At 32.2% G+C, this 27789-nt stretch overlaps 5 protein-coding genes across 5 annotated transcripts; 4 read left to right on the forward strand and 1 right to left on the reverse strand.

The window, feature by feature from the left end:
• Positions 1661 to 3231, forward strand: LOC109352791 (scarecrow-like protein 23). Its single transcript, XM_019594986.1, has one exon. It carries the CDS (start codon positions 1770 to 1772, stop codon positions 3162 to 3164), a length of 1395 nt encoding a protein of 464 aa, XP_019450531.1. The 5' UTR covers positions 1661 to 1769; the 3' UTR covers positions 3165 to 3231.
• Positions 5888 to 7068, forward strand: LOC109352750. The gene is made up of 2 exons (XM_019594941.1): positions 5888 to 6118; positions 6907 to 7068. Exons 1-2 carry the CDS (start codon positions 5906 to 5908, stop codon positions 7051 to 7053), a joined length of 360 nt encoding a protein of 119 aa, XP_019450486.1. The 5' UTR covers positions 5888 to 5905; the 3' UTR covers positions 7054 to 7068.
• Positions 10942 to 13589, forward strand: LOC109352369 (transmembrane protein 18-like). The gene is made up of 4 exons (XM_019594333.1): positions 10942 to 11168; positions 11957 to 12062; positions 13079 to 13227; positions 13317 to 13589. The coding sequence occupies exons 1-4, from the start codon at positions 10956 to 10958 to the stop codon at positions 13410 to 13412; spliced, it is 564 nt and encodes a 187-aa protein (XP_019449878.1). The 5' UTR covers positions 10942 to 10955; the 3' UTR covers positions 13413 to 13589.
• LOC109352323 (FHA domain-containing protein PS1-like) lies at positions 14733 to 19694 on the forward strand. Its single transcript, XM_019594252.1, has 7 exons — positions 14733 to 15096; positions 15632 to 15837; positions 16537 to 16648; positions 16721 to 18648; positions 18732 to 18864; positions 18969 to 19294; positions 19460 to 19694. The coding sequence occupies exons 1-7, from the start codon at positions 14820 to 14822 to the stop codon at positions 19682 to 19684; spliced, it is 3207 nt and encodes a 1068-aa protein (XP_019449797.1). The 5' UTR covers positions 14733 to 14819; the 3' UTR covers positions 19685 to 19694.
• Positions 20683 to 23729, reverse strand: LOC109352324 (protein SENSITIVE TO PROTON RHIZOTOXICITY 1-like). Its single transcript, XM_019594253.1, has 3 exons — positions 23708 to 23729; positions 23559 to 23600; positions 20683 to 22402 (listed from the first exon to the last, which is right to left on the reverse strand). The coding sequence occupies exon 3, from the start codon at positions 22370 to 22372 to the stop codon at positions 20825 to 20827; it is 1548 nt and encodes a 515-aa protein (XP_019449798.1). The 5' UTR covers positions 22373 to 22402; positions 23559 to 23600; positions 23708 to 23729; the 3' UTR covers positions 20683 to 20824.

Genomic DNA, 27789 nt, shown 5'->3' on the forward strand with positions numbered 1-27789 from the left:
AAATCACAAATCCTAAACTCATCACCCTGATAATATCTCTCCTTCAAATCCTCCCAGACTTCCAGAGAAGTGTCTAGCCAGAGGATGCTTTGCAAGATGGCCTTGTCTATCGAATGGTTTATCCATGAAAGCACAAGGGTATTGCATCTGTCCCATGCTGCAAATGAAGGATCTGTTGTGCTTGGTTTTGGAAGAGATCCATCTATGAACTGTAATTTGTTCTTGGTCTTTAGAGCCATCATCATTGCCTTTGACCATGAGTGATAGTTAGTTCCTGTTAATGGAGGGGACACCAAACCTATCCCAGGATTTTCATTTTGGCTCATATAGTAAGGACTCAAGGGATCATTAAGAGGGTTAACTAATGCAATGGAGCTTGTCATTGTTGATCAGGGAAGGAAGAAAAGAAAGAGAGTTAAAGATAAGAGGAATGAATATCAGAGTAAGAAGAATGCGCAGCAGAGCATCAATTGATGCTCTGATACCATCTTAGAAAACAAAACCTCATTGATCAATCTTGATTGCTATAATGAAGAAGAAAAGGAAACAATACAAACAGAAAGCTTTGAAGCTTAACTTTTTATTGAATAGCAATGTTGAAAGAATATGATTACAATAGAAAAGAAAGAACCAACTTATATAGATTGATTCATAACAACTAATCCTAACTAACTCAAAACAGAATTACATGAATCAATACACTCAAGGAGCAAAACAGCAAAACTACTATAAAACAGATTCTGGTTGCTTGACAACCAAGGAATGATTGATCAGCAACTCTCTCCAGGACTTGGATCTCTGATTGTTGATCATACTCAATCCAAGTTACAAGGGTATAGCACTTGTTCACATCCTTGATTTCGAGAGAGGAAAGAGGTTCTTCATGATGCCTTAATGATGTATGAATGCTTTGAGACAAAGGGAATTCATGCTGAGATGTTGAACCAATTGTCTTGATAGAGGAATATGTGTCATGCCTTGCTGAATTGGCTGAGATGGCCAAAGGTGCAACTTCATGCTTCCATAACTTGTCCACCAAGGAGTCCAACTTGAAATCTTCATCTCTTAAGCAATCATGCATCATCCTGCAAGGAATTAAATAATGAGAATGGATCAAATTTAACAAATTGACTTGTCTTTTTCTTCTAATTCATTACTTGCTTGCAAGTTATCTCAACTACGAAAGGAGTAAAATCCCAAAAAATAGACCTTTCATAGATTTGAAAATCAGTCTATCATAATAACAGTTAGTATCAACGTGTTCTCCTAACCAAAGACATTGATTCTAAAGAATAAATAGATGCCTTCTTCATCTATCCGTTTTATAGGAAAATATAAAAGAAAATCTAGGTCAGCCCGGGAGAAAGAGAATATAAACTATAATAAGACAATATAAATTATATTACTTTATTATTGTATTTCTTATACACAAATAAGAGTGTCACTATGTATACAGTTGAAGACTAATAATTTTTTAGACATAAAGATTTGAGTATATGATATCATGTTTAAAGAATGGCTTGTTGGTTCTATTATAGTTTCTTTTATCAAATACACAGTAATATATTAGTCAATAATGTGAATGCTATACTTCATTGCATCACATTTATCTAATAATTTCTCCACCCATTGTTCCTTGCTCATATATATACCCATCTCATGCCACAAGGAATCTTTGTGAGTTCTTACCTCATAAAAGCCTACAACACATAACACTGTTTTTTGTCCTAGATTTACTTTCTCCTTGACCTCTTCTTTCTTCATAATATATGGAAGATTCAGAGGAAGATGAGCTTCTGAATCTTACCCTTTCAGTTTCTTCTGGTAGGGAAAGGAAAAAGAAGGGAAAGACAATTAGGGCTAATAATGCTAACTCTATTATTAGTCCTACGATGAACTCCTCCTATGAAGGAAACATCTTTAGGGTCCTCCAAATTAGGGAGCACATGCTAAGACAAGACCTTCACCACATAAAGAAAGGAGTGGTTGAAGATGGTAATGGCCTCTCTCTGATTCGCTTGCTCCTCAAAACTGCCACTGCTGTTGATGAGGACAACTATGGTGCAGCACTAGAGAATCTCACAGAACTTTATCAAACAGTTTCCTTAACTGGTGACTCAGTTCAAAGAGTTGTGGCCTATTTTTCTGATGGTCTTGCTGCAAGGATTCTCACAAGGAAATCACCATTCTATGACATGCTCATGGAGGAACCAACAAGTGAGGAAGAGTTTCTAGCTTTCACAGATCTCTATAGGGTTTCACCTTATTACCAATTTGCACATTTCACTGCAAACCAAGCAATCTTAGAAGCATTTGAGGCTGAAGAAGAAAGGAACAACCGTGCACTACATGTCATAGACTTTGATGTCTCCTATGGTTTTCAATGGCCTTGTCTTATTCAATCACTTTCTGAGAAGGCTACAAGTGGAAACCGCATATCACTCAGGATAACAGGATTTGGCAACAACATGAAAGAGCTGCAAGAAACTGAGTCTAGATTGGTAAGCTTCTCAAAAGGTTTTAGTAACCTTGTGTTTGAGTTCCAATGGTTGTTAAGAGGGTCAAGGGTTATTAACTTAAGGAAAAAGAAAAATGAAACTGTGGCTGTGAGCTTGGTTTCTTATTTAAACACTTTGAGTAGTTTTATGAAGATCTCTGACACATTGGAATTTGTTCATTCTCTTAGACCCTCAATTGTAGTGTTGGTGAAACAAGAAGGTAGCAAGGGTGTTAGGACTTTCTTGTCAAGGTTCACTGAGTCTTTGCACTACTTTGCAGCCATGTTTGATTCACTTGATGATTGTCTTCCACTTGAGAGCACTGAAAGGCTAAGGATTGAGAAGAAGCTTCTAGGTAAAGAGATAAAAAATGTTCTAAACTATGACATGGATAATGGTTTGGATTGTACAAAATATGAGAGAATGGAATCATTAAAAGTAAGAATGAAGCATCATGGTTTTGTTGGAACAAAAATAAGCTCAAAGAGTATGATCCAAGCAAAACTACTTTTAAAGATGAGGACCCATTATTGTCCACTTCAGATTGATGAAGAGGGTGGTGGTGGTGGTGGTTTCAGGATTTGTGAAAGGGATGAAGGAAGAGCAATCTCTTTGGGGTGGCAAGATAGATTTCTTCTTACTGTTTCACCATGGCAACCACTCTGATATAATATATAGTATAATAATCCTATGTCTCCTAACTTATGAATTTATGGTTTTAGGAATCTGCATTCAGAATCATGATTCTTACTTTAACTTTATAAGTTTAGTTTATTCCCTTCTTTAGCTAGCTATATATGTTGCATGACCAAAACTAATATTATTCTAAATTGTGATATCGTTGTGTTGTATTTATTTTAATTATAGAAAATTGTATAAAAATATAAGTAATGTGGACACAATTATAGTTTTTTATAGAAAATGACTATGATAAATTTCAAAACCATAATATTACTTATATTATTATAAAATAACATGAATAAAAGACAATTAAATAATTGAACTAATATAATTTCTATATTCTCGTTTTATCATTTTTTATATTTAGTTTGAAATTATGAATGCAATGATAAATGAATTAAGACATTGGTAGTTTTAAAATTGTATATAATGAATGAAAGCATTGATGGTTTCAAAGTTATTTCAAAAATTACACAAGGAATATGATTACCAATTATTTCAATGCTATTGAATGACTTTTTATTACTCTAACTTTAATAAAAAGAGGTCATATACGTATTCACATTCATGGATGGATGACTTCTTTCCATTCTCACTCATTTTTTCCCAATTTCCACAACATCAATTTTCCATCTTATATTTTCTCTCTATTTCTCTTTTACCCACATTCTCTCCCTTTTTACATTATCTTTCCCTCATAATCCCCTACTCTTTTTGTCATTCTAAGATCTTATGTACTTTTGTGTAACTTTATAAGGTGACCATTTTTTTAGTTTTATTGATTTGAGTTGTTTTTTCATTAGTCTTCTTAGTTGATTTTATGTGTATATTTATGTATTGCTTTCATGTCTTTCATCTTGAAGTGAAAAAAATTGGCTTTAGATCAAAGGAGAGTATATTTTCTGTTACAAATAGTGTGTCACTCTATATGTCACTTTCTCTGATTGGTTAAAAAAATATTTTATTGTTAAATTTTAGATTTAAATGTATGTTATTCAATCAATCAAAATAAATGTAACATAGAGTGACACACTCTTTTAGTACAACAGATGTTGACCCAGATCAAAGATTGTTAACTTATTTTATTTGAGGAAATAATTATTTTATAAGAAGTTATAGCATATTAAATTGCTAATCAATCTCAAAAAATAGAAATGTGGGTTGATAAATACATAGAACATGTCAACATGCTAGTGTCTACAATTGTAATTGTAAAGTATAATCTAAAATATCTAGTTGTACTATAAATATGTATGCATATATAAATACTTTTATTATCTGTGTGAATGGTATCTTTCTTTGGACCAAAATTATTTCACGATGAATAAGAACCCTAATTTTTTCATTTGGCTAAAAGTTACCTTTATCTGAGTTATGGACATACACATAGCTAAGTTATATGAAGAACTACAAAGTTATTGCAACACAATATTTTTAGTGGCCTTTCAATACCATTTCTAGCTACAACCATATTGTATGCTCTAATGTCTAAAAAACAAGTTATAGACTCCACATTCATAGTTGATAGGAGCTAGTGTTTATTTAGCAAATTTTCAAGAAACAATATCTGCGATCAACATAAAAATATATACAAATGTGGAGCAGTTGTTATTTTGACATCCAACAAAATCTAAGTCATATGACTCAATAATCTCTAAACTATTAGACTTCTGATAACCAACTATGTACACGTTTATTTTATTCAAGTCAAACATCACATAATTGTGTGCCTTACAATGATGGTTTCCAATGTTACTCAAATATCTACCTAACTCTCATGACCAATATTATTTGGGATGCATGTAAATTTGAGTATAAGCTAGACTTTCTACTATAAATGACATGTTCTTAAATAAATAAAATATATAAATATTCATTAAAAACTTTACATGTAGAATTAAAATAGTTTTTTTTAAAGTTCAAAAATCACATTTTTAAAAGTGTTTTTTAAAAATTAAAAATCTCTTTTTAAAATGCATTTTGAAAAAAATGATTTATACAAATAGTAATTTTTAAAAGAATGGTTTTTTCTTCAAAAAGTGACTTTAGTTCCAATTAAAAAATAATAATTTTTTTATAAGAAATAAATTGATTTCATAATGTGTAATTTCACTTTTATATGTAATAAGATGTTTCTCTCACTTCTAGAGAACGTGTTATCTATTCTGATTAGAAATGTAGAATTGTCTTAAATTAATATTTTCTTCCTATATCTTATAACCTCCTAAAAACTTTCAAATCCCTTAACATCCCCCTTACATGTCCATAATATAAAATTTTAAATTATATGTTATTGTAGTTAAATTTGAATTGTCCTGTTTTTATTTAGGAAAATGATATATCCTCCAAGAAATCTTCCCACAACATAAGAAAATTAACATGTGTTATAAATTGATACTTTATTTATAAATGATTAACTTACAAGTGATACATCATAAGAAAAATATATGTACTAATAATATATGAATTTTATATATTATGATTGTATTATTAACTATATATATAGTGACTATATACAAATAATTATACTAACATTGGATAGATACTCTATATCATTACTCTTTCATTTAACATTCCAAAGTGAAGTCAAGATTCCATAACTAAATCCATAGACACGTTAATGGGTCATCCAAAATGCATGACTGACCCGACCCAATAAGGGCCCAGAATGATAACCCGGTTCAAAAATTAGACAAAACTGGTCGGCTTTCCTGAACCGGAAATAAATGCCCCAGAAGTGTCTTGCATCTGCTACAAAGTTCTCAACGAAGCTTCAAATCCAAAACACAGAGTCGATAATGGCGGAGCTGAAATCTACCATGGAGGAGCACATGGAGCTTATGGCTGATCTTGTTCAGAAACTCTCTTCGGAGCTTCGTTCTGGTCTTCGCCCAGCATACGAAAACTTCATGGGTTTCTTCCATGCCATTGATTGGAAGGTGTCGTTAAAATTCCTAAATCATGTTTTTTTATCTTCTTTTTGTGTGTTAGATTAATGGGGTGTTTTCAATTTTCAATTTTTATATCTGGGTGTATGAGAGATCGAGTCGAGTAAAGTTCAAGTGCAAAATAAATGAAGAATAGGGTAAGATTCTTAGATTTAGTTTTGTAGCTGAATTTGTGGTTGGTGTTATTTAAAGTGCATGTTTGTGGTCTGTGTTTTTTCATTTCGTGGATCCAGTATGGTACTTTTGGAGATTGGAGCAGAAATATCTCATTTTAGTTTTGCTGATATTTGAATGGCGGAATAAGTGTGATCTTATAAGATATTTTGTTGAAATTTGTTGGTTCCCTTGAATGTGTTAAAATGGTGATTGGATGAATAATTGTTCGGTGGGCAATTTGTCATAATAATCAAGGATGCCCTCTTGAAATGCAATGATAATGCTGATTGTCTTGCAGATTTTAACTTGAGAATTATTAATTATCAACATAGGAAATCTATGGATCTAGGTTGTTATGGATGGGTATAAACAATATTACTTTTTTCTTGTCAATTTAATGGGGAACGGTCAATACAAGAGATAACCCCTGAGATTTCCAATCTATACTTCATGCATCATGGTGTACTATGCATTTAGTATTTAGATATAGATTATATGGATCATATTATTTCCATGTTTTTAATTTTCATAGTATTTGATGTCTATCGTTTTTTGAACTTCCTTGTGAAGTTGTGATTAATAATCTTTGGACTTGCTAAGTTTGCCTTGACTATTTGTTTTAGGAACCTTGGTTAATGGGATTGGGAGCATTCCATGTTGTGTTGCTGCTTGTAGTTATCTTGTCAAGGAAGAATACCAACTTCCAGATGTGTTTGTTCCTTTTGACATGTAAGTCGCATTTCTTATATATTTTATGGAATGATTTCTGAATTGAAAACTGTGGGATTAATTAAAACTGATATACTACTTTTGATGTATCTAGCTTTGTTCCGGTGACCTGTTTGGAGTTACTTTTCTCCATCACAATAGACTAACCACCTTGCCTTTGTTTTTCTACATGTAGTGAAATGTTTTACCACCTTATTCTGTTTATCTATGTGCTTCTTGCATGGAAATCATGTTTCGTGTTTTGATTGCAAACATACCGAACATTGTCATAAAAGAGTGATATTTTGGTCCTTTTAGCTCATTGAAAGTTTGAAACTCATTACATTCAAGTACTGGAAAGTACTATCTAAATTCTAAACGCATTACATTCAAGTACTGGAAAGTACGTGGCAAAGTTATTAATGTTCAGGGTATTCTTACACCAGTTGAAATTATGGCCTGGGGGCATATGACACAGAAGAATGTGGTCTAACTAGACCATTCACATGCGTGCAATTCCACCACAAGTAGTACTAGTAATGTTTAAGTTTAGAATAACTGATAGATATTTGAGCTTAAGAAATTAATAATATTGAGAAGAGGGGAAATCAGGTGAGTGTGACATTCTCTAGAATTTAAATTAATTGCACAAGTGCAGTTTTGATTCAAAATTATTATGTCAGCTACTCAGCTATTGCATGTTAAGCTTTGCAGGAATTTTGTGTGTCTGAGACTCCAAGTCATTGAATTTTGATTAAAACCAATGGATTTTTGTGTGACTAGTTTTGTCATTCAAACATCATCAGTATTTTCTGGTTTATCGACACTTTGTCATATCTAATTCTCTATACCATTTGAACAATATATGATCCCAGTTAAATTTCCATCTAAGGATTGAGAAGAAGCTTCTAGGTAAAGAGATAAAAAATGTTCTAAACTATGACATGGATAATGGTTTGGATTGTACAAAATATGAGAGAATGGAATCATTAAAAGTAAGAATGAAGCATCATGGTTTTGTTGGAACAAAAATAAGCTCAAAGAGTATGATCCAAGCAAAACTACTTTTAAAGATGAGGACCCATTATTGTCCACTTCAGATTGATGAAGAGGGTGGTGGTGGTGGTGGTTTCAGGATTTGTGAAAGGGATGAAGGAAGAGCAATCTCTTTGGGGTGGCAAGATAGATTTCTTCTTACTGTTTCACCATGGCAACCACTCTGATATAATATATAGTATAATAATCCTATGTCTCCTAACTTATGAATTTATGGTTTTAGGAATCTGCATTCAGAATCATGATTCTTACTTTAACTTTATAAGTTTAGTTTATTCCCTTCTTTAGCTAGCTATATATGTTGCATGACCAAAACTAATATTATTCTAAATTGTGATATCGTTGTGTTGTATTTATTTTAATTATAGAAAATTGTATAAAAATATAAGTAATGTGGACACAATTATAGTTTTTTATAGAAAATGACTATGATAAATTTCAAAACCATAATATTACTTATATTATTATAAAATAACATGAATAAAAGACAATTAAATAATTGAACTAATATAATTTCTATATTCTCGTTTTATCATTTTTTATATTTAGTTTGAAATTATGAATGCAATGATAAATGAATTAAGACATTGGTAGTTTTAAAATTGTATATAATGAATGAAAGCATTGATGGTTTCAAAGTTATTTCAAAAATTACACAAGGAATATGATTACCAATTATTTCAATGCTATTGAATGACTTTTTATTACTCTAACTTTAATAAAAAGAGGTCATATACGTATTCACATTCATGGATGGATGACTTCTTTCCATTCTCACTCATTTTTTCCCAATTTCCACAACATCAATTTTCCATCTTATATTTTCTCTCTATTTCTCTTTTACCCACATTCTCTCCCTTTTTACATTATCTTTCCCTCATAATCCCCTACTCTTTTTGTCATTCTAAGATCTTATGTACTTTTGTGTAACTTTATAAGGTGACCATTTTTTTAGTTTTATTGATTTGAGTTGTTTTTTCATTAGTCTTCTTAGTTGATTTTATGTGTATATTTATGTATTGCTTTCATGTCTTTCATCTTGAAGTGAAAAAAATTGGCTTTAGATCAAAGGAGAGTATATTTTCTGTTACAAATAGTGTGTCACTCTATATGTCACTTTCTCTGATTGGTTAAAAAAATATTTTATTGTTAAATTTTAGATTTAAATGTATGTTATTCAATCAATCAAAATAAATGTAACATAGAGTGACACACTCTTTTAGTACAACAGATGTTGACCCAGATCAAAGATTGTTAACTTATTTTATTTGAGGAAATAATTATTTTATAAGAAGTTATAGCATATTAAATTGCTAATCAATCTCAAAAAATAGAAATGTGGGTTGATAAATACATAGAACATGTCAACATGCTAGTGTCTACAATTGTAATTGTAAAGTATAATCTAAAATATCTAGTTGTACTATAAATATGTATGCATATATAAATACTTTTATTATCTGTGTGAATGGTATCTTTCTTTGGACCAAAATTATTTCACGATGAATAAGAACCCTAATTTTTTCATTTGGCTAAAAGTTACCTTTATCTGAGTTATGGACATACACATAGCTAAGTTATATGAAGAACTACAAAGTTATTGCAACACAATATTTTTAGTGGCCTTTCAATACCATTTCTAGCTACAACCATATTGTATGCTCTAATGTCTAAAAAACAAGTTATAGACTCCACATTCATAGTTGATAGGAGCTAGTGTTTATTTAGCAAATTTTCAAGAAACAATATCTGCGATCAACATAAAAATATATACAAATGTGGAGCAGTTGTTATTTTGACATCCAACAAAATCTAAGTCATATGACTCAATAATCTCTAAACTATTAGACTTCTGATAACCAACTATGTACACGTTTATTTTATTCAAGTCAAACATCACATAATTGTGTGCCTTACAATGATGGTTTCCAATGTTACTCAAATATCTACCTAACTCTCATGACCAATATTATTTGGGATGCATGTAAATTTGAGTATAAGCTAGACTTTCTACTATAAATGACATGTTCTTAAATAAATAAAATATATAAATATTCATTAAAAACTTTACATGTAGAATTAAAATAGTTTTTTTTAAAGTTCAAAAATCACATTTTTAAAAGTGTTTTTTAAAAATTAAAAATCTCTTTTTAAAATGCATTTTGAAAAAAATGATTTATACAAATAGTAATTTTTAAAAGAATGGTTTTTTCTTCAAAAAGTGACTTTAGTTCCAATTAAAAAATAATAATTTTTTTATAAGAAATAAATTGATTTCATAATGTGTAATTTCACTTTTATATGTAATAAGATGTTTCTCTCACTTCTAGAGAACGTGTTATCTATTCTGATTAGAAATGTAGAATTGTCTTAAATTAATATTTTCTTCCTATATCTTATAACCTCCTAAAAACTTTCAAATCCCTTAACATCCCCCTTACATGTCCATAATATAAAATTTTAAATTATATGTTATTGTAGTTAAATTTGAATTGTCCTGTTTTTATTTAGGAAAATGATATATCCTCCAAGAAATCTTCCCACAACATAAGAAAATTAACATGTGTTATAAATTGATACTTTATTTATAAATGATTAACTTACAAGTGATACATCATAAGAAAAATATATGTACTAATAATATATGAATTTTATATATTATGATTGTATTATTAACTATATATATAGTGACTATATACAAATAATTATACTAACATTGGATAGATACTCTATATCATTACTCTTTCATTTAACATTCCAAAGTGAAGTCAAGATTCCATAACTAAATCCATAGACACGTTAATGGGTCATCCAAAATGCATGACTGACCCGACCCAATAAGGGCCCAGAATGATAACCCGGTTCAAAAATTAGACAAAACTGGTCGGCTTTCCTGAACCGGAAATAAATGCCCCAGAAGTGTCTTGCATCTGCTACAAAGTTCTCAACGAAGCTTCAAATCCAAAACACAGAGTCGATAATGGCGGAGCTGAAATCTACCATGGAGGAGCACATGGAGCTTATGGCTGATCTTGTTCAGAAACTCTCTTCGGAGCTTCGTTCTGGTCTTCGCCCAGCATACGAAAACTTCATGGGTTTCTTCCATGCCATTGATTGGAAGGTGTCGTTAAAATTCCTAAATCATGTTTTTTTATCTTCTTTTTGTGTGTTAGATTAATGGGGTGTTTTCAATTTTCAATTTTTATATCTGGGTGTATGAGAGATCGAGTCGAGTAAAGTTCAAGTGCAAAATAAATGAAGAATAGGGTAAGATTCTTAGATTTAGTTTTGTAGCTGAATTTGTGGTTGGTGTTATTTAAAGTGCATGTTTGTGGTCTGTGTTTTTTCATTTCGTGGATCCAGTATGGTACTTTTGGAGATTGGAGCAGAAATATCTCATTTTAGTTTTGCTGATATTTGAATGGCGGAATAAGTGTGATCTTATAAGATATTTTGTTGAAATTTGTTGGTTCCCTTGAATGTGTTAAAATGGTGATTGGATGAATAATTGTTCGGTGGGCAATTTGTCATAATAATCAAGGATGCCCTCTTGAAATGCAATGATAATGCTGATTGTCTTGCAGATTTTAACTTGAGAATTATTAATTATCAACATAGGAAATCTATGGATCTAGGTTGTTATGGATGGGTATAAACAATATTACTTTTTTCTTGTCAATTTAATGGGGAACGGTCAATACAAGAGATAACCCCTGAGATTTCCAATCTATACTTCATGCATCATGGTGTACTATGCATTTAGTATTTAGATATAGATTATATGGATCATATTATTTCCATGTTTTTAATTTTCATAGTATTTGATGTCTATCGTTTTTTGAACTTCCTTGTGAAGTTGTGATTAATAATCTTTGGACTTGCTAAGTTTGCCTTGACTATTTGTTTTAGGAACCTTGGTTAATGGGATTGGGAGCATTCCATGTTGTGTTGCTGCTTGTAGTTATCTTGTCAAGGAAGAATACCAACTTCCAGATGTGTTTGTTCCTTTTGACATGTAAGTCGCATTTCTTATATATTTTATGGAATGATTTCTGAATTGAAAACTGTGGGATTAATTAAAACTGATATACTACTTTTGATGTATCTAGCTTTGTTCCGGTGACCTGTTTGGAGTTACTTTTCTCCATCACAATAGACTAACCACCTTGCCTTTGTTTTTCTACATGTAGTGAAATGTTTTACCACCTTATTCTGTTTATCTATGTGCTTCTTGCATGGAAATCATGTTTCGTGTTTTGATTGCAAACATACCGAACATTGTCATAAAAGAGTGATATTTTGGTCCTTTTAGCTCATTGAAAGTTTGAAACTCATTACATTCAAGTACTGGAAAGTACTATCTAAATTCTAAACGCATTACATTCAAGTACTGGAAAGTACGTGGCAAAGTTATTAATGTTCAGGGTATTCTTACACCAGTTGAAATTATGGCCTGGGGGCATATGACACAGAAGAATGTGGTCTAACTAGACCATTCACATGCGTGCAATTCCACCACAAGTAGTACTAGTAATGTTTAAGTTTAGAATAACTGATAGATATTTGAGCTTAAGAAATTAATAATATTGAGAAGAGGGGAAATCAGGTGAGTGTGACATTCTCTAGAATTTAAATTAATTGCACAAGTGCAGTTTTGATTCAAAATTATTATGTCAGCTACTCAGCTATTGCATGTTAAGCTTTGCAGGAATTTTGTGTGTCTGAGACTCCAAGTCATTGAATTTTGATTAAAACCAATGGATTTTTGTGTGACTAGTTTTGTCATTCAAACATCATCAGTATTTTCTGGTTTATCGACACTTTGTCATATCTAATTCTCTATACCATTTGAACAATATATGATCCCAGTTAAATTTCCATCCTGACATATTTTCGATGCGCATGTTTTTACTATCATCAATATTTTCCATCTCATCATAATGCATGGCGTTTTGTAGATATTCCCAAACCTCTTGTATCTTGATTAAACAATATAGCTCGTCTTACCCAAAAACTGTTTTGTTGGAACAGTGGCTGGTGTATATTTTGCTGAGAACCTTAATACTTTTTTGGGGAAGAATTGGAAAAGCTTCTCTGGTCAAAACTATTTTGATCCAAGTGGAGTATTTATGTCAGTTCTTTGGTCTGGGCCTCTTCTAGTCAATGCTATGATAATCTTGGTTAGTATTTCCTTAACACTCAACCATTTTAGTTCTGATCTTCTTTTCATATTGAACATTGACTTAAAGTATCTTATCTTTCTCTGCAGATTAATACACTATTCTCCTTATGTTACATGATTGTTAAGTGGAAAAGAGCTGAACTGAGACATCGTGCAAGGGCTGCAAGTAGTAAGCAAGACTAGTTGGTCTTTAATAGGATTTTGATGGATAAAACTCTAGAGAAGTACATGTCAATGAGGTGATATAATCATATGGTCATGCAAATGAGTTTTGTTTTTGTTTTGTAGTACTATTAGTATCCAACTATGTTAACGTGTACTAACAGGGAATTATTTTTTCATAAAAAACTTGTGTGCATCTTTTTATTTAATTTTGAGGGTGAGCATCGATGCAATGATAAAGTTATTTGCCTTGTGACTTGGAGGTTATGGGTTCAAATCCTGGAAACAATATCTTTGCTCGCAAGGGTAATGCTGAGTATATCTATCATTTCATACTTCACTAAGTGATAGTCTCATGCATTTTACTTCCTTTTATCTTTTTTTTCATTTCCTTGTTATGAGTCCATTCCTTTATTGTTTTTAGGTAAGGCAAATACTATATGTTTTTTCATAATTTACAAGTGTGTATCACGTATAGAAAAAAGTTTGGATTCCATGAGTACTCTAAGACTTTTCCCAACATCCTCAAACATGAAACATTTCTACCCCTTAAGTCACATTCTTCACCTTCAGTAGATAGCATCAAAATCATATGCGTTTCTTAGGCCCAAGCGCGGTACAGTCTAACCAAAGCACCAAATCATGAGGATCCGCATTAAAAAGAGTATAAAATTTAAGAGTTCTTTATAGTGTATTAGAAGATGCAGTATAAAAAACTTACACCGTATGTTATTTTCTCGTTAAAAAACTAAGAATAATCACCACTCTAAAGAAGTGGAAGGAGATCCTCTCTCCCACATCCTGTACTCAAATCCTATACTGGTCCAATCAACTATGAACAAGTAATATAAAAATATATCATTTTGTTTTAAAAAAAATCTATTTACTTACGTGTCAATTTTTAATGGGTGGGGGCAGAAAATTGGGAAAGACTTTGGGATAGGTGATCCTGTTCTTAACGGAAACAAATAAAATGTAACGGAGGAGTCAAGCAAGGCTCATACTGCATATTAATTGAACATGTGTAAAGATATTGGAACTTGAACAATATTTTTTTTTAAAAATATCATAATTTTATCTAAACATTACTAAAGTAAATATATATGTTCATAAATTTTTAATTTAAGAACAGGTTTAAAATTATTTTCTGCCAAAACTTTGCTCCAACAAAGCATTATGAAAATTATTTTCCACCTTGGTCCAAATATAATTTCATTTTGAATATCCAACCATGCAATGCTTGCCATTAAATCTTTCAATAGTAATCACCACTAAGGTAATTTGAAATTCACAATAATTTGGTAGCACTAATATTTTAACAAGCCGTTGGCCACCGTTACAACGGTCACATTTCCCAATAATTCAAAACCCATCTCTTTTCATTTTCCTCATACACACATTTCACTCTCCAAAGCTCAAAATCCAATAATGGCTTCCATTGTTGCATCAGAAGAAGAAGAGGGTAAAATCCCAGTGTTCACTGTTCTGAAAAACAATGCAATTCTCAAGAACATATTCATACTCAACAAACCACCACAACCCAATGATTCTTCTTCTGTTGTTAAAGATCATGAGGACATTCTCATCGTTGGGCGCCACCCCGACTGTGACATCATGCTGACACATCCTAGCATCAGCAGGTTCCACCTTCACATACGATCCAAACCCTCTTCACAATTTCTCTCACTCATCGACTTATCTTCCGGTGAGTCCTCAGTTCCCTAATTTTGAATTTGATGCAACATAGATGTGGTCCATTGTGGTTGCGGTGCGCTATGCTCCGACGTGGCCGCATAGTTGTGATTCAGTGTCACAGAGCAATTGCAGTACCACCATAACCGCAATATGTGTACATCACATTATATGGTTCACAATTTGAAACAATGATTTTTAGTAACAGGGTGTGAAATTCAGCTGATGTGGTTGCAATTTAAAACTACAATATTATAGCTACAATTGCGGTTTTGAACTGCAATTTAAAAACTCTTCTGTAAAAGATAAAAGAAACTCAACTTGTTTACTAGGAATCTCTAGGAACGTTATGCTTTTAAAATTCGTCTAGAAAATGATTAACATTTAAAATATTTAGAAATCAGATTGAGATTTTTATTTCTCATAAACTAAATTGGATAGCACATTATATCTCTGATTGAACATTATACTCAAGAATATTTCTTTTTTTGGAGGAAACTACTTGTTCTTGAATCTTAATTTGATTTTATTTTATGGTTTTCTTGCAGTGCACGGTACCTGGGTTTCAGGGAGGAAGGTGGAGCCCGGGGTGAGTGTGGAGATGAAAGAAGGTGACACCTTGAGGATTGGGGCTTCAAGTAGGGTTTATCGCCTGCATTGGATTCCGATTAGTCGCGCATATGACTTGGAAAATCCCTTTGTGTCGGAGCTTGATGTCATTTTGGAACCTCAAAATGAAGAAGAACTAGTTCAGGTAATGTGCCCACAAGGTGCTTGTGATATTGTTCTGTGTTGTTTTTGTCATATCCTATTATCCTATATTTCAATTTTGTTAATTATATGGATTCAGAAAATTTTGAGCATTGAATTGATGTCTGTGTATGCTTATTTGAGTGTGTTTTTTGTAAGTGAAGTGACGATTATATTGATAGAGTTTATATGGATTGGTAAGGGCTGCTTCATTGTTTTTAAAAGTAATTTTTTTAATATATCTGTTAAAAATAAGGATTGGATTGATGTCAACAAGCATGAAGAGTTGTGGGTTTGCTTATTTCATTGTGATGTTTATTTTAATAGTGAGTCACATGGCACTGTTTGATGGATATAGAATGATGGATACACAGTGTGATAAGCATTGCTTTGCTTCATTGTTGTTAAAAGTACAGTATGATCTTTCATATTTCTGTTAAAATTAAGGATTTGAGTTAAGATAATTAAATAGGATGGAGAAACTTTCGAGAACTAAATTAAACAGTGACAGCCTTGAAAAATTGTATGCTTTTTTCAGTGTGGTTATAAGTGGATCTGTGGATGTTTAATATTTAATTTGGTAGAGTCACTTTGCATTGTTTGGTTCTACACGGTGTGTTAGGACTCACATTGTTGTTGTTATTGTTGTTCTTAATTGTAATATTTATATGATATTTTACAACTATTTTTATTGGTTCTGCAGAACTTGAATTGTTGTCTAGATGAAATGGAAGAAATTCAATCAGAGGATTCGATTCTCGAGTGTGTGAAATTGTTATTCTTTGATGAGAATTTGGAAGTAACTGTGGAAAAGGAGACTTCAGCTGCACCTCCTATGCCAGAAGGCATATTTTCTTTTTGTTGTCCAGAAAGAAAGAGCAAGCCCAAAGATGGAGCCTTTGAAGTACTAATGGAGCCTTGTGGAACTGAAACATCACATTCGCCTATGACCTCTGATTGGGAAAACAAACTCTATGACTCTCTAAACCAAGAACTAACTGTCAAAAAGGAGATTCCATCTGCACCTCCTCTGCCAGAAGGCATCATTCATTTTTGTTGTGAGGAAGAAATGAAGATTCAATCCAAAGATGAAATGCTTGGAGTCCCAAGTGACCCTTTTGGGACTGAAAATGAAATGTGTGACTCTTTAAACCAGGTTCTACCACTACCTTATGTGGAATCATTTGCTGAATGTGAAGGCATCATTTCTTTTTATTCTGGGGAAGAAATGAAGAGTCTATCCAATTTATCCGAAGATGAAATGCTTGGAGTCCCAAGTGACACCTTTGGGACTGAAATTGATCTGTGTGACTCTCTAAACCAAGTTCTGCCACTACCTTATGTGGAATCATTTGCTGAATATGATAGCACATTGACTTTGCCGGTTGTGGAAGCTGTCCAGGGTACCAAAACCCAGCAATTCCATACACCACCAGATACGTTTACTTCACCATTACCACCTGATCAAGAGGATTTGTTTGAGAAGCGTTACTCCAGCTTGCCCATAAACACTGATCTTGCATCTTTTGGTAAAGAAAGTGCAGCTGAGGCTGTAATACCTGAAGAATCTGGATTTGGATGTACAGACAGAGAAGATGAATGGTCTAGAGATATTATAACTGCTACTGAAGGAACTTCTAATTCTGAGAACTTGGTTTTGCCAGTTGAGGAAGTTGTCCATGATACAATATGTCAACAAATCAAGGTTGTCGACGAAATTGTGGATTCAATATGTGATGGACAAAAGTCAGAGTCAGAACTGAATGCTAAATATTGTTCACCGGATGAAATAGTTCATGATATCGGAAACAAGTGCACTGGTAGCATCTGTCCCATACCACTTCAGATAGAGTCAGTGAATTTGTCGCCTCAGGAAGCTGTTTTGGGAATTACCATAGAGAACCCCATCCCACAACCTGATACGGAGTTCCTTGAAAGCCACGGAGAACCAATTGAGAAAAAATCAAGTATTGGTAATATCTGGTTAAGAAGAATTAAAGCTGCTAGTGCTCCTCAGATTCGAACCAGCAAGAGTACATTTAAGAGCATGGTTGAAGCTGACACTGAAGTTGCAATGAGTAATGTGAAGGATACCAAAAAGAAAACTATCTCAAAGGATCTTTTCTCTGTTTTGGATGGGCAAGAAGAAGAGGAAGAAGTCTTCACTCCAGATAAGGAAAACTTCAGCCCAAATACCCTTCAACTGCGGTTCCTGAAAAGGAAGGGTAAGCTAGAAGAAATTAAACATTCTAAATCAAAATGGTCACACAATTCAAAGGATACTTTTTGTCCTGACATCTACCCAAATGAAAATATAAGCCCTTATCCAAACAAAGAGAATAGGAATGAGAATAAGACAATCTCAAAAGATCTTTTCTCTGTTTCGGATGGGGAAGAAGATATCTTCACTCCAGATAAAGAAAACTTCACCCCAGACACCCTTCGATTGCGGCTTCTGAAAAAGAAAGGTGAGCTAGATGAAACTAAATGTTCAGAGTGGTCACAAAATTCAAAGGACAATTTTAGTCCCAACATCTATCCAGATGAAAGAATAAGCTCCACTTCAAACAAAGAGAATCAGACTCTTAAAGTAGTACAAGAGCAAAAGTTGAAAGCAAAGCCATCTGGTAGTCTTATCAAGATGGTGCAGAACCGAGATATTATGGCATCGAAGAACAAAGTGGAAAGAGTACCATTCCAACCATTGAGCACTGGAGGCAAGAGCAAATCAAGGACTTCTTGTCCTGTTTCTGCTACAAAGAGCACTGATGTCAGTGATCGTGAACAAATTTTAGACAAGCGCATTAACTTTTCTGTAAGTTGACATGACAAATGTTACGTGTTTAATGGTTCAGTAGTTTTCAGTGTATGCTTACATCTGTTTCATTTCGTTACCAGGATATTGGTGGAGTGCAAAAGAAGAGCTGGGACATGGTTGTGGACACTGCTTCTCTTATGAACAAGGAATCAAGGAAAGCTCTGCAGCTTTTACAAGGTCTCAAGGGGACTCGATTAATCATTCCTAGATTGGGTAATGTGTTTTGAAATATTATTTGCCTAGTTATATATATAAATACTGTTTGAAATGAAGTGCTGTTGTTTCTGACAAATACTGTTATCATTCTATGATGTTAGTCATAGGGGAACTTCACCGTATGAAGCAACAATTCTCAATTTTCAAAAGAATTTCAGAGGCTTCTTTGGCCTTGGAATGGATTGAAGAATGTATGGTAAACACAAACTGGTGGATCCATATCCGAAGTTCAATGGAGGAAGAAGGCATGATTGCTCCGACCCCACCCGCTTTTCCTCAGTCTCAATTTAGCTCACTAGAGGTTGCTTCGCCGACAGTAGAAGATCACATCCTGGACTTCACTCTTTTGTATAGAAGAAAGAAGTTTGACAGACAACTTGTCCTGCTTAGTGAGGATGTCACTTTAAAAATCAAATGCATGGCCGAGGTATACATCTCTCATCTTTGCCAAAAATAATATGGCTTGAAGTTACAGTCACAACTGCAGTTGCAATATAATTGCTGAGGCTGCCAAAATTGCAATTGCAGACCAAGATTTGAAACATTTATCTGTCATTTTCCAGACCTCTTATATTTACTGTGATTGCTGCAGGGTTTGCTATGTGAGCCTGTGCAGGAATTTCATGCGAGTTTAGTGAATCCATTTTCCGAGAGATTCCTATGGACTACCAGCTCTCCTCGAGGACAGACTTGGACTTGCCAGGACGACGTAGTTTTGAGGGAAAAATATTGTCATTTGCATAAGAACAAGTCATTAAAGGGTGTTGCAAGCGGTTTAAAGCTCATTCTCCTTCATAATTCTCAATATAAGCATTGAGACACATAGAACAGTTCAGCCTTCTGAACTATTTTTGTTATAGTATGTATTCTCTGCAGGTACTTGTACAAAAAATATTTCTACCAAATCATTTTATTCATCCAGTTTTGATAGCAATGTTTAAAAAAAAAACCTGCCACACAAAATTGGAGGGGGACAATAGGAAATGTTTCTTTCATAACCAAATTTCTTATATAGGGTGCAGTGGAAAACATCAAATTCGAGAGAAAAGAACATTCATACAAAAGTGGGTACAAAAAATGTCTATGGAATTAACATATCCCTCTGCCAAATTGCATGGATTTAATATCCCTCTGCCAAATTTAAATACTTCTATTTAAAGGTTTTATCTGCTAAAATCATGAGTGTAAAAAAAAATTAATCAATTTGTAATAAATTTTAATGAATAACCAATAATATCATGTAACGGATGCTAATACACAGAGTAACAGAGAACATATTTTATCCATATAAATAAAACCTCTTTACAAGTATATGGCACAAGATTATTTAATAAATATACATTTAAGTCTTATATAGTAACAAACAATGCAAGATTATTCCATTCAGATGCAATGACATTGAATATTCAGGTGTGACCACTAAATTAATTCCACACGCACTATTATGATGGGTATATTCTCAACTTGGTTTGAAAAATTGGAACGTTGACTAAAATTGGGTTTTTTTATATGTGGACATGTGGTTCTACATATTGTTGGAGAATCAATAATGATTAAATTTGAATAATGTAATAATAATGTATAAAAATTTTATATTATATTTTGGTTATGTTTGTTAAAAATCATTTTAAAATGTAAAAGATAACACAGCCTTGATCTTGCATGTCAAATGTAAAAGATAAGTGCCATTTTGGTTGTAGAGTAAATAGTGGTTGTAGTTAGAGAACTGAGATGATCATTTTCCTCACAGTAACCAATGTGGATGTCAAAGCATAATTTTACACTTCTACCAGGTTTTGAATAAAGAACAACATCTTCAAGAAAATCTTTTACTTAAGAAAATAGGAGTACATGAAATTACATTGCTTTACAAATTTAGCATAAACTATAATTTTATTCCTTCACAATGGGGAAGAAAAACCATAGATATTAACTAAACCAACATCAGTACAGATTGTTACAAAAGATTGTCAGAACTTGATTCTCCTCCAGGCATGAGAAAAGAGAAAGAAGTTTCTGAGTCTTCAAATGGAGGTTGAGTGAATTCACTAAACCCACCAAAGTTAGTTTCAAAGTTTGATGAGAAATAATTTATAGGAACATCAATACTTCCTTTCACATCCCTGGCATTTTGAACTCCATTTCCACTTGAATGATTTGATCCAAAACTGAAATTCATACTTCCTTCCTTATTGCTTTTATCGCAGTCCTGATCAGGCGCCGAAGCCGGTACTCTAGTGTCATCGAAGGGAACGGCTGGTGTATGGCCTTGGAAGAGCGCGATGTGTCCGAAAAGCTTGTCTTTCCTGGAAAATGTTGTGCCACATGAACAAAGCCATTTATCCTTACCACAATGTTTTTCATGAGTTTTAAGATCTGCCATAACTGAAAACTTCTTGGTGTTGCATCTGCTGCAAATGTAACTCTTGTCACAGTGTGTTCTTTTGTAATGGTTTTTGACACATAAAATAGTCTTCAGAGGTTGGAACTTCTTGTGCTCCTTGTTACGCTTGCAGCCGCCATAAGGGCATGAATATCTCTTGATAAGCTGTGGTTGAGAACCAGATTCTTTGTGTGGTTTTGCGAGTGCTGCCGGGGTTTTGTACTCATCACCATGTCCTCGCATATGCATTCGAAGATTTGCATCTCTCTTGAATCCCTTCCCACAAATAGTACAGAAATGTGTGTGAGGCGCGAGGATTTCTTCTTTTTGTAATTGTAAAATCTCATAGGAACCGGGCGGAAGGTTTTCTCCATCTTCTGCATCCTCTTCATCTCTTAATTCATGTTCTTCCATATTGCAGTTTAGTTCCATTTTACAATTACTAGGAATGGATTGATCAGGCAATTTATTGCTACTATTATTTTGTGGTTGAATACTTCTCGAGCCGGATGCAGAGGGGGTGGTAATCTCATGAAGCTGGTTAAGCTGTCCAACCAATGGACTACTGTTTGAAAGGGTATGCCTGACAGAAGGGAGAAGGCTACCTGCAGTTGAGATCAATTGAACAATAACCGACGTAAGATCAGCTGTCACGAGCTGCTGTTCCTGAGTAACATGTTGAGTAGGATGTCCAAAAAGTTGGCCTTTTTGACTAACAATCAAGCGCACTAGATCCTGGAGCTGATGGATCTTGTCCTCTAGGAACGAAAGGTTATTCAACATCGCACACGGATCCCAATCCGGGAGTCTAAAGGTTTGTGACGAGTCACTCGGCAGGCGACTTTCTTGATCGGGGTTCTTAATTTGATTGTTGGAGTCATACGGAAATGGAGGTTGGCCTTTTTGAGAGGACTGGTTAAACTCTTTGAAAGCTGCTTCTACCCTGACCCCATAATCTGACATAGAGGAATCATCCCATTTGTTTTGATTATTTTGAAAACCAAAATCAAGGAGAGAGGGAGGATTTAAGGATATATTTGTCTGCAATCCATTCCCGGGAGCGGGTAAGGACGACGACGACCTTGCCCAGGTGTTAGTACATAGACTCCTTTGTGAATCCATTTCAATTCTGTATCTAAGGTATCAAGATCCCTGTAGATCACAGGGAAATAATTAAGGAATTGATGATGTAGTAGACAAATATTATACAAAAACTAAATATCAGTGAGATAAAAAAGGATCATGGTTTGTGAAAATATATTCATGTTAATGCAAATATCATACAGCACTTGAAATTTAAATTGACTACTGGTAACAAATCCATGAAACAAGATATGTCTAGTATGCAAGTGAATAAACTTTTGAGGTGGATTTAGCTAGTAAAGGCTAAGGCTTCAATTAAGTCAAGACATACACAGTAGTCCCAACTCCCAAGACCAATCTTATTCTTCACTTCAGTATATCCTCAGAACCCAAATTCAAAGTTTTACCCTTTCAACAGATATTCATATCATCATACAATCATAACAAAGATAATCATTATTCCAATACTCCATTCGAAGAAAATTACAATATTGAAATCTCTTTTTGAGTGTTCTTAACCTAACCTATGAAGCACGGATATATGTGTCGGATATGATACGTATTTGATACATCGACACACATTTTTTTCTAAAATATAGGATACGATACGTCTAGCGGTTCAGGGATACATGTATAAAATAGTAAAAAATACATAAAATATGGTAAAATTATAAGTGTAAATCAAAATATTAAAAGTAGAAAATATAATAGAAAGTATAAATCACTGTCCTCCAAAATTCCAAGTACTAAAACTAGAAAATATAGTAGAATAATTCACAAAATTAATAAAACGTATCATATCTTTTTTGTTGAAAATGTATCAGAAACATATCTTATCTTTATTTATTTAAATTTTTGGATACTCTAAGAATACATATCATTTACGAATCTGAGTGTATCCGTATCGGATAGGTGTCACACTGACACATGAGGGTGTTCAACTTATCGTCGTTCAGAGTTCTTAACAATCAGGTTAAGTACACATAATTCTTACACATATAAATCGGCTTCCTGTAAACACAAAAACAGATTTTGACCCAAGAAGCAAAAAAAAAAAAACAATTTGAAGAAAACCCATGAAGAGATACCACAAATAATTAATACACAAAAAAACTAATTAAGATACCCCAAAAATCAAAAGATGCATGTTTTATGAACAAGTGCTAGAACATGAATCAGCAACAGAAATTCACAGGAAAAATAAATAAAGGATGAAAGTACTTACAGATTCAAAGCTCAATGGATGCTCTGAACTGAGTGCTCCATTTCTGATTTAGAAAAAAATACAAAAAAAATGATAAAAAATAAAATAAAAGGGATGAGAAAGAAAACAAAGGTGCTGAAGTGAATGGTTATATAAGCAAGTTTATGTTAGCAAGAAGCTTACTATGTTATCTTGGAAGGGATCATCTATCTCAAATAGTGTTTCACTCCATATTTCACTACTATATATCACTTTTTATTTTTTAAAATATTATTTTATTCACATATCAACATGTGTTTGGCTTGAGACTGAAAATGGGACATGATAGGTTATCCCCATCCATGTTATCTTGAATAGAGGAGCACAACTACATAGTTTTGGTCAACCTCACAATTATGACACAAGGAATATAACTCAAATATTTCTACTTTTTTGTTAGACAATATTTCTAACACTTGTATCATTTCACATGTTTGTTTATACTTGATATAGAGTCAAAACGCGTCACCAAATTTGGTTTTTGTCAAAAACTTTCTTAATTTCATCTCTAGAAAATCTAACAGGTTATTTATTTGTACCATGCATGTATTGATTGTGGTCCTAACTCCTAAGAGTGTCTTAGCAAATTAATTTAAATACAGAAAAAAAAAAAATGTACACTTGACATTGTATAAGTTTGATATACTATTATTATATCAAATTTATTTATATTTAATTATTATTGATTTTTTAGTAACTATAAGTAGAGTATAAATTTTTATTCACTCACTATATAGTGTCTCAAGATTCTACGTGATCACACAATCACACTGCACTTTGATTTTACGTATTTCCTCCCGCAGTTCTAAGTAAGGACGGGAATTGGGTGACTATAATTAATCCTTCACATACTCTTATATTTTAATAATTATATATTTATACTTTTTAATAATTAATATATAGGAATAATTAGTATATGAATAATAAGATATGTGTTATAAATAAAATTCATATTGATAAATATAGGTAATAAAAAATTCGATATATAAAATAAATTATATTGTAATCTCAAATTAATAAAGTTATAATATATACTAATAAATTATAAATATTTAATATATTTGTGGGTGGGTATCATGATATTCTTTGTACCCTCGTAAGTTACTATTATTGGTATTAGAGTGTAATATTTATGCATTGTTAATATAAAGACTTATACACGGTCAGTATATCACCCACTGTTCATTTATATTACTTTTTTTAAAGAGTCAATGATAATTAAAGATAAATGATCAATGATGTACGATGAAATGACAGCGTATACAACTCATACATTATCATACATCTTTTTCTCTTGTTATTAATACTTGTTATTAAATACAAATAAAAATTTATAATAAGATTAACATTTATGATGAGATTAGAAATGTTTTTTAACATTTATGATAATATTTATGCTATCATTTATCATTCTTTGTAGTTGATAAGATCCTTCCCTCCAGCATTGCTCTAAAATGACACAATCTTCAAGTTAAGAGTGAGGTTCAAACGAAAAACGGCTTATGGTGGATATAATTAATTATTTTCGGGGTTGAAAATAAGCAAATCTAGATATTTGATAACATCTTGAAAGATCTGCTAATTAAATTTAGGAACAACTTAACTAGCTCAAATAACTTCATGACTAGCTTGACCTAAAATTGTACACCGAAAATTATTGGTTTTAGTAGAAGTTGATTACATTCAACTGGAACTTTACCTCTAAAGTCAAGGATATAGAGTTATCAATTCTTGAGGGATTTATACTAACCACGTTTTATGGCTTAATCTTATAGTTATACAATTAAGCATATTCGGTTAATCAGGGTAGCATATCTATTATCTCACTTTTTATGCCATATTATATAATGTCATTTTTAATTAGTTGAAAAAATTATTTAAATTAAAATTGTAATTATTAAATATTTTTCTAACTAATTATATCTCTTAACACATGAAATGATTGAGATAGCATATATCCATCACGTATCTATCAAATTGATTTAAAAGAGTTCCTTGATTCGTGGGTCAATATTGTTAACTCCAAAATGGATCCACCAATAAGATGATGGGTTGTTTCTCATAAGCTTCTGCATTTATTAATCACAATCGTTGATGGTTTGGTACCAGAAAAAGACTTGCATGAAGGCATATATATATATATGGAAACAATCAAATAAATCTTGCTAACACATTAAAAGTTTAATTTTGATTAAAATTTAATCATAAATGATATCATCAACAAACATAAATACATTTATCTTTAAATGTGATATGTAATATATGTCTTCAAGTAAGTTTTACTCTTGGTACATACTACAGTTAAAGGATTAAGACTTTGACAAGTGTTATGCTTTGATTGGTAAGGAGAAAGGAGAAGCTGTCCACGCAACTTGAGTTGGATGATTCTTTGGCATTTCCTCTCCCTGGGAGAATAGATCCTTATAAAGTGATTATCTTATTTGGGAGATGATTCATTTATTAGTAAGTTTTAGGGTTTAGTTAAGATTTTCATGTATTTTTCTTTTGAATTTCCCTGGAATTAGTAGTTAAGATATGAAATTTAAATTTACTTTTAAGTAAATGAATCATCTCTCATCTTATTTTGTTGTAATAATTTTCTCATACTAATGTATCTTCCATTAATAATATATCATTCTATAAAATTTTATAAAAAATAATAGATGTGATCGGAAATGATAATAAATAGTCATTCCTAGAGACTAGAATTAATTAAATTAATCCGCTCAATGGTTTATGTGATGTTTGGCGATAAATATTCAAAACATATAAGTATATAACGGGAGTTGTAGAAAAAAAGAATTCTCAAAATTTTCCAGATGATTATTTAAATAATTTTATTTTTTCATACTACGTCATACACGCGTGCATATTCACATGTTTAAAAAAAGAAAAAGAGAAAGAAAAGACAAACTATTGTTATGACTTTGATAATAATTTATGGAAGTTTTGTGAAAAATATACTTCTGTTAATCATTCACCTGCTTTTATGATACTCCGTTTTTATGTACGTTAAAAGTCTGATGATGGCTACTAGTTGATGAATAATTTTAAAACAATGTTTTAAGATTGAGTGCAGGCGAATAAAATTATGTTAAATATTTAATAGGAAAAAATTACCGTCCAAAATTATATTGACTCGAATGGAATAGCTCCCTTAATTAGAAGATATATGTGTTCAATAATATTGATGGAAGTATGATCACAAGTTGGATGATTATTAATGAAGCTATAGAAAGTTTTATTTTAATTTTTGGTGTATTTTTATGACTTCTAGCTAGCCCATCCAATTAAAAAATAATATAGCTCTTTAAGAAAAGTTATCGGGAAGAACTACTACAAAATATTATTTTGGTAAAAGTTATTTTTAGTGCTATCAAAGAATATGTAAATTTTTACATTTTTATATAAGAAATTAATCTTTTTTGGGTTTGTAACTATCCATTCAAACAAATTTCGCTCCCAAAAATAAAAGTTTTGACATTTTAGTCTTAACGAGAATTTAAGAAAATCTTACACTACTTGAACAGTAGTTTTCCTAAAAAGTTATTTAATAATACTTTTTTGAAAAGAGAGTTGAGTGTAAGTGTGGGAGCATAGTTTATGGCTGTCAATTAAAAAATATATACATAAATAAATAAAATGAGATGATGTTTTGAAGAGAAATAGAAGGATTTTAAAGCACCAACTCAATTTCCTCTTCCCACTTCAGAGAGAGGGATGTTGACATTAAGCATAACTTTTTCAAGGTGATTTATGTAATTACCAAGGTGATGAAAGCATACTTTCAACCCTAAATGAGAATGATAAATAAGGAAATAAAATTTCTTTCCTTATTAAAAAAGATAATTCAATACACAAGATTCCCACAAAGTGGAATCTAGAGATAATAAATATACATACTTTTATCATGACAAATAAAAATGATGTTTCTAAGATTTGAATCAGGACTTCTAAATTATATGACTAGTAACCTTACTATTTCAACGAATTCTATTCCATTTTTTTTTAATGAAAAAGTTAAGTAAGAATGAATTACGTATCAATCACGGACAATCATAATGCAAGTGTAACAAGTGTACAGAGATGACCATGATGCAAGTGCGACAAATGCGCAAGACGATAGTTAATGAGGATCACAACTTTTTTACTTGTAAGTTCCATTTTCACAGTTTTTATTCATATAGGAAAATCTCACTTCCCGAGAATAGAT

Source organism: Lupinus angustifolius, chromosome LG07 (genome assembly GCF_001865875.1).
Source record: "Lupinus angustifolius cultivar Tanjil chromosome LG07, LupAngTanjil_v1.0, whole genome shotgun sequence".
Classification (NCBI taxonomy): domain Eukaryota; kingdom Viridiplantae; phylum Streptophyta; class Magnoliopsida; order Fabales; family Fabaceae; genus Lupinus; species Lupinus angustifolius.